Source organism: Electrophorus electricus, chromosome 1 (assembly GCF_013358815.1).
Source record: "Electrophorus electricus isolate fEleEle1 chromosome 1, fEleEle1.pri, whole genome shotgun sequence".
Taxonomy (NCBI): Eukaryota; Metazoa; Chordata; class Actinopteri; order Gymnotiformes; family Gymnotidae; genus Electrophorus; species Electrophorus electricus.
In genome coordinates this window covers 548,809-563,728 of record NC_049535.1, presented here as the reverse complement: position 1 = coordinate 563,728, position 14,920 = coordinate 548,809, and the positions used below count along the sequence as shown (strand labels likewise).

The 14,920-nt window shown below is 43.1% G+C and overlaps 1 protein-coding gene and 1 long non-coding RNA gene across 3 annotated transcripts; one reads left to right on the top strand and one right to left on the bottom strand.

Moving 5' to 3' along the window:
* The first annotated feature begins 171 nt into the window (after positions 1 to 171).
* LOC113586920 lies at positions 172 to 3,488 on the top strand. Its single transcript, XR_003411674.2, has 3 exons — positions 172 to 639; positions 1,252 to 1,565; positions 2,916 to 3,488. It is a non-coding gene; the product is annotated as an uncharacterized LOC113586920 (long non-coding RNA).
* Positions 3,432 to 14,315, bottom strand: LOC113586928 (adhesion G-protein coupled receptor G5-like). 2 transcript variants are annotated; one of them, XM_027025353.2, is made up of 15 exons: positions 14,201 to 14,315; positions 14,036 to 14,123; positions 9,126 to 9,204; positions 8,175 to 8,615; positions 7,999 to 8,047; positions 7,662 to 7,776; positions 7,019 to 7,141; positions 6,814 to 6,924; positions 6,346 to 6,388; positions 6,125 to 6,228; positions 5,873 to 5,991; positions 5,511 to 5,770; positions 5,311 to 5,410; positions 4,954 to 5,228; positions 3,432 to 4,656 (listed from the first exon to the last, which is right to left on the bottom strand). In XM_027025353.2, exons 3-15 carry the CDS (start codon positions 9,184 to 9,186, stop codon positions 4,532 to 4,534), a joined length of 1,926 nt encoding a protein of 641 aa, XP_026881154.2. In that variant the 5' UTR covers positions 9,187 to 9,204; positions 14,036 to 14,123; positions 14,201 to 14,315; the 3' UTR covers positions 3,432 to 4,531. The 2 variants fall into 2 exon arrangements, with proteins under 2 accessions (XP_026881154.2, XP_026881155.2); XM_027025354.2 differs by having other exon boundaries at positions 14,036 to 14,096.
* Positions 14,316 to 14,920: the final 605 nt, after the last annotated feature.

Here is a 14,920-nt window from a genome sequence, read left to right as displayed (position 1 = left end):
TTTGTCCGTACAGCACGGCGGGTGTTTTCCACGCGCAGCTGCTGTCTATTTTGAACAATGTAAGTGAAGGGAACTTCCCTCTCAGACAAAGCCTAGCTAAGATCCAGCCATCAGGCTTTCCCTACTGGGGCATGCGCTCACAGGCCCATCCATTCTAAACGCTACATTGCGTCACTGCAACAACAACTTAAAGAGCCCATTTTGAAACAGTACTCTGTAGTTCCAGAAGATTATCACTGAATATGGGAATTAATTTGCAGAGTAATAAGTCACTGTAGTAACAGCACAGGAAATAAAAGGTAAGGAAATAAAAGATTATTCTGCGAGTGTTATCAACAAAAATCTCTTATCTTTTAAAGCCACAATGCTGTTGTCACAGTCAACTCTCAGTGGCTGTGGTCATGCTATGTTAGTGCTCACTTTCACATGGGGAGCTGAATGACAGTGAGGAGAAGGGACTTCCTCTTTCTCGAGCACAGTCAGCTTCCTCTGCTTTCCACCAAGATTACAAAAAGTGGAATCAACCTTGTAGCTGAGTGTGCGTGGTGGCCTGTGACCACGGCCTTCATCGCCAGAGAGAAGGAAGTGATTATTCCATTTTATAGAGAAGGGGATGTCCAAAACAGAAAGTGGCTTCTGGTGAGTGACTCAGGTCTAATTTCAGATCCAGTTAGTATTATGTAAATCTATACAAATCTTTCTTTTTTTTGTATGTGAATATGGTGCACATACACCTTTGGGGTTAGGATACTATGTATTATTGGAGTGAGTGTGTGTGAATAGAGTGGCTGTGTGTTAATACTACTTATATATTACTACTGCTTTTTTTTGTCGGTATCTCAGATCTTTAATAGTGTAGTCAAAATTATGACTTTACAACATAATTCTAAAATGTTTTGCAAAGAGCTTTTTCCAGACAGAAAAGCTAACATAATTATGAGCACTACACTGGATATTGTTTGTGTGTGTGTGTGTGTGTGTGTGTGTGTGTGTGTGTGTGATGCCTCCTGTGGTAATTTTGTGATCTCCCTGTCACACGTTACTCAGATTTCGATGTAAAAATCCTGTTGTGCAATGTTTCGCATACATTGTAACTTTCCATTTCGTACCAATGATTGAATTTCTTTCCATAAGTGTTAAATGTTTTGCATTAGCTCACAATGTTTGTAATGTTGTAATGTTTTAAACTGTCATACTATTACACAATATTATACAATTGTTTTGCAATCGCTCTATTTTTACACTGTTTAGGTGTGGGTATTTTTCCATTCACCAAACATCGCTAGCTGTTAAGTGCAGTTATAAACCTCTACAAGCTATCTCCAGCAGGGGGCGGAGAAGCTTTCTGCTGCTAACGAGACGAGTGGACGGGAGAAAGCAAACGAAGTAGAGCGTCTCCCTCGGGCCGTATATCGTTGGAGCGGGTGACGTGTGAAGCTTCACATCCAAAAGCGCGTTCCCGAATAAGTGAATGCGTCTTTTCACATTGAAACGTTCGTGACATTCTCCGTGTCAGTGTGTTCATTAATAACACATAACACCACCTGCCCCACGCAGAAAAAAAGGTAATAAATAAATACATAAACAAATGTTTAAAAAATCAGGAGCAAAAGTACAAATTAATAGCTGATCATTTTTGTGTTACTTCACGCAAAGTACCAAGGTGTCAACTATAGTGTAGTCAAAAGTCAGATAAATTAACCATTTTAATAAACTAAATCTCCAGAAGTAAAATGATCCTAAAATAGGATAATACTGCTGATTATTCTAGAGCAAGTGGCATTCTTACACTTACTGGAATGATACTGGCAGGCAGGGACACTGCACGGGTCTAAACACTCCTGCACGTTTCGATGTGCGGCAGGCTGCAGTGTTGTGCAGTATTTTCTGTTTGGGTATTTTTGGGAGTTTATGGAAAATGAATGTGTTCCTAGCTCAATTTTTCACAGATCTCTTAAACATATTCAAACTATAATCTCATCTCATGTAGTTACATTTATGGTGTTCATGTTACTGTGTCACTCACACACACACACACACACACACACACACACACATATATACACAAATAAATGCCTTCTGAGCATTTCCACCCAAAATTGGGGTTTAACTTCTTATTTGATATTTTTAATGTGTGTGAACATAAACAACATTTGTCAATCTGTTCATCCAAAATTCATCCCAGATTTCTACCCATACCTCTATATAACTACATAAATCAGCACAGCAAGTGTGGGACTGATAGACTGGTTTGCACGTAAATACTTATCTGTAGTGTTCCTTGTGCGCTGTGTGCATGTTTGAATCGGGAAATCTCATTTTTAACCTTTTGTGTTTAAGGTGTGTGCTGTGTATAACCTTGTATTGAATGAATTCTTATTTTTGCTCCTCACGAAGGCATTTGTACAGATTTGTGTCCAAAATGTTATGTTAGAGTCAACATCTAGATCAAAAGCTTCCTACAGTGGCCACTGAACAAGAACAGTATCCAGGACCTGAACTGGGTTCTATGACAGTGCCGTAACACACATGAACATGAAGATCGTTGTGTGTATTAGTTTTTCTGGGATCGTCCTCTGGTTGGTTAAGGGAGGCTCTGAGTTTGCTTATTTTTGCCTTAGATTCTGTTCAATTCAAGGCATCTTATCTGAACCAAGTTGCTTGTTAGCTGTAATTACTCATTGCAGGTGGAGTTTCATCTTAGCCTTAGGTGTGAAATAAGGGGACTTAGTAGCTATTGAACAGTTAAATTAGTACGACTCCGCTACAGATGTATACATCCATAGCGGTGATCAACACCTGCAAAAGGTTTTGTTGTGCTTTTCAGTTCATCTACATCTCATCTACTGGACCTAACAAATTCAACTAAGTATCTTTTTGTCTCACCATCTCCAACTTTCATCTCATACATCCAGAAACCGGGCATCCAATGTGTCTCACATAACCCACAGACACCATCACCATAGACGTCGCAATCTCGGCAACCTCGTTTACTCAACGTTCAGCACCATCAGAGACCCAGGTGTCAGGAGGGCTCTGGAACTGCCAGTCTGCTGTCCAGAAGGCTGACTTTCAGCACTAGCATCCATCACTTCCTGGCTCTGAGACCCGGATCGCGCCTGAGAACTTGGCGACTCCGACTGCCCCGTCCTCTGCCTCTTCCAAGTGAGGAGCGCCCGGCTCCACAACACTCAGTGTTCAGGACACAAGACAAAAGTTCTAGTCAGTGCGAGAGCAACACCGTTTAAACACCTTCTGGCTGTTGTGTGTGTACTCTACACAGCCTGAGTTCTGCGTGTTTGCTACCCCCCCGTCAGACAGGCAGTGCCCCTTTCAGAACAACGTCCTGCTATGCCTTCTGACTGTCAGGAGTGTAAGGAGGTACACACATTGAGTGAGCATGTAAAGGAAAAGGTTGGTAGATGTAAAACTGATGTAAATTTCATTGTTTATTGTTGCAAAAAAATAAACCATACATTTATTCTTAATGTGCCTGTCTGGAGAAACAATGAAACAATGATTTATTTCTAGTTTTTACATTTTTATATGAAAACAAATCTAACTCAGTAAGAATACCCAATACCTCAGGATCCCCAAATGTCATCACAAATGCTCAAAATGTCATCAAATATTATTTCAACCACTTTTGTCTGATGACATTTTCTGAAATAACTACAAAATACTCAAATAGAAAAGGTGCGCCAAGTCCGCCAGCACAGAGCTCAGCTGCAGAGCATCTCAAGTGCTGTGAGGTTCAAGGTGTGTGGCTCCGTTTCCACACCGCTCTCACGTCACTGAAGTGAGCAAAACACTGCGGCTTTCAGACCCCTGGTGAAACGGTTTAAGATACATATATCATAATGGAAGACCTGAACCTACACCACAGAAAACACAGAAGTGTGAACATATATACAACTGTTTACATATTTATACTGTTTACACAATAACCAGTTTCTCACTGCAATAACAAACCACATGTTTCCACCATTACAGATTAGTCGCAACAGTCATTTTCTACTCAAAATTCTTTTCAGAAAAGTCTTAAGTTCAACAGTGCATGACATACCAGCCAAAACCAATTTATTTAGATAAATAAATCTAGTTCATGTGTATCCATCAAATACACAATCTATAACATAAGGGAAGACTTTTCAAAGTTATGGATGTTTTCTGATGAAGACCCGCTCATGTTACTAAGAAGGAACACAGTAGTTTTGCAGAGTAGTCAGCAATAATGCTAAAGTGCTGTGATCTTAATAGAAATAAACCAATTTACATGCTGTAGAAATAATCTTACACACTGTAAAATTAACCTTTTAGCAGGAGGAGCAGTTTTCAATGAAATATTTCAGTGAAATAATTCTCTCTTTTCCAGTGTTTTTCAGTGCATTGCTATAAGATCCTGACCTGCAGGACATGATGAAATAAGCTGAAACACCCTTCATTAATACCCTTGTGAAGCACTTTATATGTGTTGATTACGCTAAAACATGCGTGAAAGTGTGAGGGAATCGCTCATCTTCCTCTGTTTCTAGTTCCTCTCCTGGGTTTGCAGCATGTGCTGCCGGGTGGATCCCGTGCTGCTGCCGTCTGTGGCGTACTCGGACTGGCTCTGCATCCGCGCCAAGACATAGAACCGCAGCATGAGGAAAAATCCTGTGGGGACAACACAGCCTCTATTCACTTGTGAACTCGAGTACTTGGCAATTCTATTCTCTTTTTAGCAACACTCAGGTCAAACTGTACCACAAAGCCTTAAACGTCCAGCTCTGGCACAGACTGCCAGGGGGTTGTGTTGTGAGTAACTTTTCTGCTGATACCACAGCTATGGGAACATTGTAATATTCCTGGTACATTCTTTCCCATTTAGACAATAGATTGGCCTTCGGGTAATCTGTCTTATTCTTCATGGCAGCCTAGAAAGCCTGAGAGCAGTGCAGCGTGGGAACAAACCTTGAAGAGAGTTGATGATGCAGAAAAGGAAGAGGATGATTTCTGAGAGAGGCCCAAAATCGAAGAAGGTCAGACCCCATGTGGTGCCGAACAGACAGCTAAGGCCCCAGATACTGAGGAACGCCACGCGCCTCTTCCTCCACTCGGTCCGGTTGTGGATCTCTCTTACAACCAGAAAGAGCATGATGAACCCCGATGTAACCACGGCAGCCAGAAGGCCCACATTAGTGATGCAGTGAGCCAGCAGGGCTGCGTGGGTATCCCGCATCCAGCACCTGGGAGACAGCAGAGCATCACAGCGTCAGCGGGATGGGGGACACTTCCCACCAAACACGGTCAGTGCACGCGGCGTCTCACATGTGGTAGGGGTTTGCCACATCTTCACTCTGCGATATCGTCCTTGGTCCATAAATGTTGCCCATAGACACTAAAATAACAACAGGCAGAACTGGGAAACCTGGAAAAAAATGACAAAAGGGAGTTGTCATTAATATTCCAGACAGTAACTCACAGTGACGACCATGTTACGAGGGACATTACAAACACGGTTAACTTGCCAAATCCCATCAGGTACCAGATCCACGGCTTCGGGGGCACACTGAATATCATGTAAACCATCCTGAATGTGTGCAGCACTTCCACAGCCATCCAGCAGAGGGAGCAGAGCAGCGCGTAGTGCAACAGCGCACCCATGAACTGACACACCCGCTCATGGCTGACATTGGCCACGGTGCCAGTCAGCATGAAGAGGAGGCAGAGAAAAAAGAGGGACACGACCAAGCCACGGTGCACAAGGCTGGACTGGTCTTTCCCTCTCCTAGAGTCCCGAAAGAACGAGGGGGGAAAAAACCACACATGAGTATTAACCAACACTAGACGTCCCCTCAGAACAACGTGGAGGTTGTGGAGAGTGAAACACCTCCTCTGCCTGCAGAGAGCCACAAAGACAAGCACGCAGCTGACAGCAGACAGTGCACACCCCACTGCTGTAATGAACGTCAGTGCCTCTAGATGGCGCAATCTTCTAGGATTCACTTGCTGTGTAAGAAGACAGAAAGAAGACAAAGCAAAATGTCGCAAGATCATCAGAATGAACATTATAAGTACTTAACAAAGACGCACATGGAATCAATTCCTTAATTGAAATTTTTTAAAAGAACTTGGGACTCACCACAAGAATAGCAAAGTAAGTGAGGTGGTTACAGTGGCACTCTGTCTCCTGTGCACCACGATGAACTGTGACACACCCTTCTTCACGCCACTTGAGCTCATGGTCTGCAGTGGAGAGAGAAACCACACACACACGTACAGTTTTCACATGTTTCGCTGCTCATCTTAAGACACTGGGCTTCACTTAGGGGTTAGTTTGTTTATCCATTTATTTGTGCATACCCTTTCTCACGTCCCATGAGACACACTTCGTGGTCTGAGTTTCCTGCAGAAAAAAAAGACAGCCTGGTCAGCTTGGACACACGGCAAGTGTTGCTGGAACAACACAAACCAAGTTTGAGACGTGTCTGCACACTGGCCAGAAACAAACAGTCATATTGTAAAGGTCAAACCTGTGCTTTTTACTGAGTGGAGAACTGAGGTTTCCAAAGAAGACTAACCGCAGGCAGGTTTACGGCTCTCCCTCTGTCACATTTCTAACATTTCTAAGTCTTTATTATCCTTCAGACACCTCTGAAGTGGTTTTTATTTTGAAGATGTAACTAAGACAATACAAATGTTTCTCCTTGAGAAGGCTGTCAGTTGTGCGGTACATGCTCATCACATCTGACGCCTACCTCACTGCAAACAGGAAGGTGCTGTGTTTGCTGCACCAGCGGTGTCAATGGAGCTGCACATATGCACACTTACCAGAATGTCGGCGTGACGGAACATGATTCTGACAGGCTCTGGGAGATTTCTGATAATCTCATTTTCCACAGTGATCCCGACAACATCTTCCAAAATCTTTTGAGAGCTCACCTGCAAACAGCCACATGGTAACGTTACAGGTGACCCAGTGCTGTAGAGGCCAGCGTATAAGAGTGTTTGTGTCTGTTAGAAGACGCCACTGCACCTGGAACAGTGAGCTGTTCTTGTAGTAGGTACAGACGACTTTGGCGTTCTTTTTTTGTGCTGGTTTCAGACTTGCAGGTAGGTGCACTGAAGGAAAGACGTGTGGAGGCACACTTCCTGGAGTCTGGAAGATCATATCAATATTATAGTCATATTTACAACTACCTGTATACATTTCTGTCCTTCCTGTCTGTCTGACTGTCCTACCTGTCTGTCCTTCCTATGTCTGTCTGTCCTTCCTCTCTGACTGTGCTACCTGTCTGTCCTTCTAACCCACTCTGCCCAATGTTCCTTTATCTAACTTTCAGTTTAGCTCCTTGTCTTCTTCCACTTGTCTGTCAGTCTAATACTCTCCATGTTTAAGTCTCACAACCCTTCTCTCTAAGCATGTAACTGACCCCTAAACTAATCTCTCTCCCTCTCACTAGAACACTGCTTCTCTGGTCTGTTTGTTTTCAGGGGTTCAGTGTTCTGGTACTACTGCAGGGTCTATGGGTTCTTCAAAAATCCTGCAGACATTTCACGTATTATTGTTATCATATGTTGTTCTCTATTGAAAGCGCATAGATTCAAAAGACTAAAGCCAGTGACGATGCCTTCCAAAAAGCAAAAGTAAGTGTGCGTGTGTGTGTGTGCAGTCCTACAGGCAGGGTGACATTGTATCCTGTAAAGTCCTCCTTCATCTCGATCACGGTGCCCTGAGCACACGGCAGCTCCACCCTGCCTACCACCCCAGACTGAATCACTGCTTCTTCTATCCTATGGAGACACGCGATGAGAAAGGCACACACATGCTCAGCTACTCGGGGGGCTCCGTGTGTGCGCAAACACACAAACAATTGTTTGTTGCAAAATTACACAGATACATGAATGCAGGTGCAATCATGCCACACGGAGGGCATGTATAACCAACATCCAACCGCAGAGTTTCAGCTTCCATGTGGCTGGATTAGGAAGGTTAGGTTTAAGACACCATCTTACATGTTCGCGCCCCAGGACTCCTGTACCGCTTTACTACAGAACTGCTCGGCTGTAAATACATGAAGAAAGTCGCATTTACGGCATTTAACTGACACTTTTATCCAAAGCAAATTAGAATTCTGACTGAACACAACATGAGTAATTGAGGGTTAAGGGTCTTGCTCAGGTGCAATTACCACAGTTAATTGTGTCGCCTTTAAACTTGTACTCTGCCATGACTCGGCTATTTAGAAGGTCTCCATGTACGGAGCCGTCCTTGATGCCGTAGACGGAGGACATCTTCTGGCCTGCAGCGGACAGGTCGGTGCAGCAGGATCCCTGAAGACCCAGAGATGGGCAGACATGGATCTCCTCTCTGTCCACCTGCACGGTCAGCATGTCCAGCAGGGGATCCCAGAAGACGCAGAAGTTCATGGGGTCCTGGGACGTGCTCAGGATCCATCTCCTGTTAGTCAAACACTGAGCCGAGATCTTGCCCTCCACTGAAAGAGTGCTACTGTTGGCTGAAATGATGATGCCCTCACAGCCAGGTGATACCTTGGAAGCCAGCACTGGCGGCAGGCTATTGAGAGTCCATATTCCGCACATCTTGAAGTTTCTGTCATTCTCCATTGTCACTTTATAAACCAAAATTTAACAGAAAGAAAGAAAGAAAAAAAAAGAAGAAAACCATGTGCTCACGTTGTTTTAACATTTTTGGTCACTGAATATTTTCAGCCAGTTTTTAATATGTTGACTTTGTACAAACAAAAAAACAAAACATCAGAACAGAACACTTTAAAGTTCCAGGCACTCTCTGAAGAGCACTAGAGAATGTGGTTAAAACATTTGGTGGCATCTTCCATTTTACAGAAAGCCTACCCAACTCGCTTCATGTCACCTCTCACTCTGCACGCCCTGACATATGTGCATCTCACATGCAGTTTCTGTTCACGCACAAGCTACATACATTTGGCCTGCATGTCCTAAACTTTGGTTTTCCCCAATCCTAACCCAAGAATTTTCACTGTGATAAAAGAATATACATGTAATAAATTAGAAAATGATATGGTGTTATTGTAGCTACAGGAGTAATGGACTAATTTCTAGTGTGTTTCATTTGGAGTCTCTGGATTGCTGTTACTCACCAGGCCCCCAAAACGTGGCAAGAAGAACCAATGAGAGGACTCTCCCCATAGCAGGATCCATCACAGCACCTCTGCCACCCTTTAAAGAAACCACAAAAACACACTGACTGCACCATCATCTGTCTCTTCCTCTCTGTGGTCCGTCTTACTCCATTTTTGTTTTGTATTTGCTACATTTCTTAAATAAGTTTGAGTTTATATGTAATTAGAAAAAGTGAAAAATAATTATGATATAATTATGTGTTTTCACATGTGGAATGATAGTTTAGTTCATTAGCATAATGAGTTTTGATTGGTGCTGCCAGTGTTTAGGTAACTGAGACGGGTGTGCTCAGAAGTGTGTGCAGAGTTTTGCACAATGAGAGCAGCAGAACTGTATTGAATCAGTATGAATATGTTTATAGTTGTGAAGAAATACTGCATGATTACGGGATGAGGAAAACTGGAACCATACTGTATATACATTGTACAAGTTGAGGTTGGTTTGTTGTGGTTGCGCAAGTTATGCGTTACAGCAGTCAGCATAAAAAGACGAAAACAGACGGGGACAGCTCATGCTACTCCTCAAATGAATGAATGCAGTTTTAGTAAGATTATGTGCTTTAAAAGTCAGTCCTGATACTCAGTCTCACTCCGAACAGTCTGCAGGGCTTGAAATGTCAGATTTTCCTTGACTTTTTTCCCTTGATTTTCCACCAGAGCAACACCAGCATAACATGCCACTCGTGTTTGCAGTGTACACTGTTCTGTTGATACACTTAATGCTAAAATACTATTTATGCTGAGCAAGACAAGAAAAGGAGGCATAATTAGTGCTACTGGTAATGTCATTTATTTAAATTGCAGTTGTAGGTGCTATAAAGAAATATGACAATAACTCAATAATGGTTCAGTCGAAGGTACCTGTGATTACATTAATTTAATGTGTAATAATATAAAGAACATAAATACCTTTCTTGTAAGAAAATGTTGTTAGTTTCTAGAAAACATATTTTGAAGTTTGAGGCCGTTTTAGTAATCTCTTAAAATACTGTAAATATCTTTCCCAGTTATTGATTAATTTCAAAACATTGCACAGGAGGTTAAAGGGTTAATGAAATGTGGTGGTCCAATCAATCATTCACTTGCTTGTTTTCATAATTATGCACTCCTTTGATCACTTTTTGTCACTCCTCTGGTCACTCTTTGACTTTGTAGCACTGCTGAAAAACGTGTCCTAAGCACATTCTGAAAACCTGGAAAACATCCCATACAAGTGTTCATTCAGCCATTTTGGGGCAGTTAAGTTTTTGATGCAAGCTCCGTATATATTTATTTTATCCTCTTTTATCCAATTATTTAACACAGCCCCAATTAATAAAAGTGTCCTGGGTAACTGACAGGAAGCAAATGTTTTGTAAATGTGTCCTTATTGACTCTGAATGACGACCTTTTTAGAGACACCTGTTCTTTCACGACTGGAGTTTTTCTATAGAGAAATTACACTCGTGACCCAGGAGTGCAGCATATAAACAGGTGAGCAAGTTATCATTGGATCAGTTTCGGTGTGAATTCACAGTGGACTGGGGAAATCGAATCATCTGACTGACTTTCACGAGGAATGTCTACTGGTGCTGGACTAGCTGGGGCCAGAATTTCAAAAAAAAAACCTTGTGGGGTTCTCTTGTGCAACGATGTTGAGAGTATAGTGACAGTGGTGTGATGGGGCAAAAACAACCAGCAAAAGGGGATCCTGAGAAAGAATCGACAAAAAAGGTCAGAGGACAATGTCTAGAATTGTCCTGATGAACAGGTGGCACAGAGTCAAGAAAATCAGATCTGAATACAGTGCTCGTACTCCAGCTAACGTGTCCGAAAGCGCAGGGTGAGTTATAACAGCAGAGCTGCCTGAGGGCCAATGCTGTCTAAGGAAGCAGAAAGTCAGGACCCCGGTGGGCAAGAGCGCAAAGCCTGGATCACTGAGCAGTGAAGACAACCTACACATGGGGGAGGAGATCTATGGAACATAACCGTGATCATTTGAGGAGAGCAAAGCAATTTGATTCTTCATCTCATATGAGCTTCACTTTTGCTCCTGCTATTTTGCCTTTAAACATTTGGCGCACGTCCAGGTGTTGGGATCCTTTTTGGTGAAATATGAGCACACTTTAGCTCTGGGCTTTTGGACGCCTGCTGCCATCAGGGGAAGTACGTTAACTAGCAGTTACGTTACACGCAATAACGCCTCGAGCGCCCGTTTCAGAGCACATGAGGTGGGCAGCTTGGGCATTTAGCTAAAGAAGAACTTCAGTGACAAATCAAATGTGCCTGGTTTTCCACTTGCACCAGATCAGGCAATACATGTTTGGAGTACAAATTTTCATTATTTATTTTAGAAGAAATGCTGCTGCCAGCTAACGTTGTTGCAGAGATGGCCTTCACATATACATGACCAAACTGCTCTCAACATTCAGGTCTTACAGGACTTAGAGTCAAGTCTGTTTACCCCTCTAAACTGCTCTTGGTAATCAGATCATCTTCACCCACCCACATAAATAGCCAGATGTAAGCCACCACAATAGAATCACAAACCACGTTCAGAAGTGAAATTATAGAGAGAATGTGCAAGGTCTTCTGGACACCAGCAAGAGAGTTCAAAACTGTTCAAAATGAATGAAGCTGAATGGCCAAAATACAAAACCTTTAAAAGGTGTCTCACCACTTGGCCAGGATCTACCTTAAATCTTAGACATAGACATATGTATTACACTAAAAATAGCACAGAAAACACTCATATTTCCTTTTTCTACAGGAAGGTTTTTGGCAGTAGGCCGCTAGCATTTCCTACTCCCAGTCCTTCAGCATGCACCTACTGGAAAAATCCAGTGGGTGTACATGTAGCTGCCCAGGCGTTAAGGTATGCAGTTCCCATGCTGCTTCACTCTTCTGGTGAATGAAACTGCAAAATGATGTTCATGCCTCATCGCGTGTGTGTGTGGGTGCATGCATGCATGTGGCTAACGCACACAGACACGCACAAACCTGCAGTTATACGTATATGGAGAAAACCTGCTAAAGCTGCTATAATGGATGTTTACTTCTGGACCAACACAGTGAGACACAGAAAATCCATCTGTCTAAAGCAGCTCCATTTAAATAAGGGACGTTAGATCTACAAGTATTTCTGTGAAACAGAAGCCTAGTAAAGCTTCCACTCCTGCACACAGCTCCACCCTCCCTCCCTGCCATCCATTGTTCAAAGCATGTGAGCCCCACAGAAAGAATGCCCCCTTTCACTTCTCATACTACCATGGCGACGGCCTGCGTGAGGCTGGGTATTTAGTACATGAATATGTCCGACTGTGTTTCTGTCACAACTCATTTCACACTTAAAATTCACTGTGTATATAAAATAAAATAAAAAATCACCGAGTTGAAAAATAAAAAAAATGAAAGCATTCATATTACATTCTAAATTAGTAATGAATATTCACATTCTAATTCAGTAATGTGGTTTACTTCACTAATGAAAAAAGATCACACATACTGTTAACAGTGGGCTTCACACCTCTACCCAAGGTCTCCTATTTGTAACTTTAGCGACTTCCAGGATTGCGCATCTCTTATACCGTGACCCTTTCAGTCTTCGGTATTTTCACACTGCTTAGTCTGACAGTGTCATGATGATTCAACACACAGCCTCTTGAGCATGAAGTCGTTATGACATGCATCTGACTCAGAAGTGGCAGAGCTCAACGCTGAACATTGTTTTATCTGATGAAGCCATGCGTCTGTTGAACTATGAACTCAGGTCAGCGGGGCCAGAGCTTTGTCTTGTTTTGGGGATCACAGCCAGACAAAAGAAGACAAAGACCAATAATGTGCACAGTATAACAGAACTGACATGTCTGGTGGTAAGAGTGGCGGTGCTGAACAGTGTTGCAGCACTGACTGTACAGCTTCAGACAGGAAACCCAAAGCAACTGAAAAGACATTCTAAAAAGGCAGCAGGAGACAGCCCACCACTGCAGAATGTGCTCAGTAGTTCACCACAGCAGTTCAAAGCTGAACATATGCTCCTGTGGGAGGTGTGTGGTGTGGCCTATGCGATGTGTGTGCGCTTCAGTACTTCACGAAGCATTATAACATCTCTAAGAGGTTTGGCTGTGCAGAGGACTCCTTTCTATTCAGATATATTGATCGAGGGTTTACAGGGATGGCTGGACTAATACATGTGTGGACGTGGACACACACATACACACACAAACACGTATGAGCAAAGGGCAAGGCACACCTAAGAATGAGAGATGGGACTCGTGTTTGCCTTCTAAACCGTCCCCTGGTCTGCCAGGCACAATAAACTTTTAGTTCTCACGTCTTTCACAAGAGAAACACATTATGCTCTGCTGAACTGTCATTGAGAGATTTGTGTTTCCATCACAATTAATCTCATCAAATAAACTTTCACCGTAATATTCACTTACCGGCATCAGTGAAATAAACACGGAATGGGTAACGCATACCAAGACAGGATCATATAGTACTATATGATTAAATATACTTACAGCTGCGCATTTGTACGTAGTCTGTGCACAACAAATTAAAGCTGGACTGATGGATCTTTACTGATCGCGGTTATGTGTCAAAGACAAGCGACAGTATATCGACTTGTGGTTTTTTCGCTCGCTATGCTGCTTTGTAGAGGACATACACGTCAAAAAAACAAATAAACACATACACTGATATCAGTAACTCCGCATTCAGAAAGTTATCATCGCTACTTACGTGACATAATGGTCAGGTTTTTAAAAGTAGTCAAGGAAAACGTTTCACGTGTCTTGCCATATATAACTAACTCGTATGTGTCTTCAGGCACACGAGTAAATCCCCCCAGGTGTGTTACCGTCTGGAGTTGAAACTGAACGACCTACCTGAAACTCAGGATCCGTGAGTCGTAGAAAGACTTTCCGCTTAAAGAGCGCTCACGTCTTGCTGAGATTAAAATATAGTCGTTAAAACCTACAGTAAAGGTCCGAGAAAATAAATTAACGCCAAAGTTTCAAATCCAGAAAAAAACTGTAGATATCCAGACGTACGTAATATCCCACGTGCTCCACACCTCGACGCGATGTTGTACATTTACATTTACATTAAAATACTAAAATGTTTTCGTGCATTTCATGCAGACGCTGCGTGGTCAGGCGCTGTGGCTCGAGCGTCTCGATCGTGAAGGAGGCGTCAGCACGGGTAAGGTGGGCGCGAGAGGGCGGAGTTACGCGCGAGAGTGGCAGCGTCTCTGCAGGCTAAACTTCTGGGACAGACATGGTCTCATCGTCATGGCAGTCGGAGGGAAGTTTCGTCTCTGAACTCCCATAACATAAACTGTGTGTGTGTATGATAATGAGCCTGTAAGCCACCCACGGCCATAAGAGGGTGAGATAAAGAAAAGAGACTGTGTGTGTGTGTGTGTGTGTGTGTGTGTGTGTGCGTGCGTGGGCGCGCGCAGATCTTTGTGTACTGATCAATGCCAGCACCTGGCTTGCTGTAGGCCTCAGCTGCTCTGATGAGTGTCGTTAAGGGTGTGGGTGGTTGACCAACCCTAGTCTGTCTGTGCCTTTCACACATGGTGGGGTTGGGTGTGGAGTCTGACCTGTGTGTTTGCCTGCATGGGCGTGGCCTGATAATGCCCTCTGTGAAAGACATTCAACTCCACATTACCATGTCAACAGATACTTTAATGTGCACTACACTAGTGGGGATCTAGAGTTACTTGGATTTGTGGTAAGGTGTTCATGCACAGGCCATGACAGGTATAG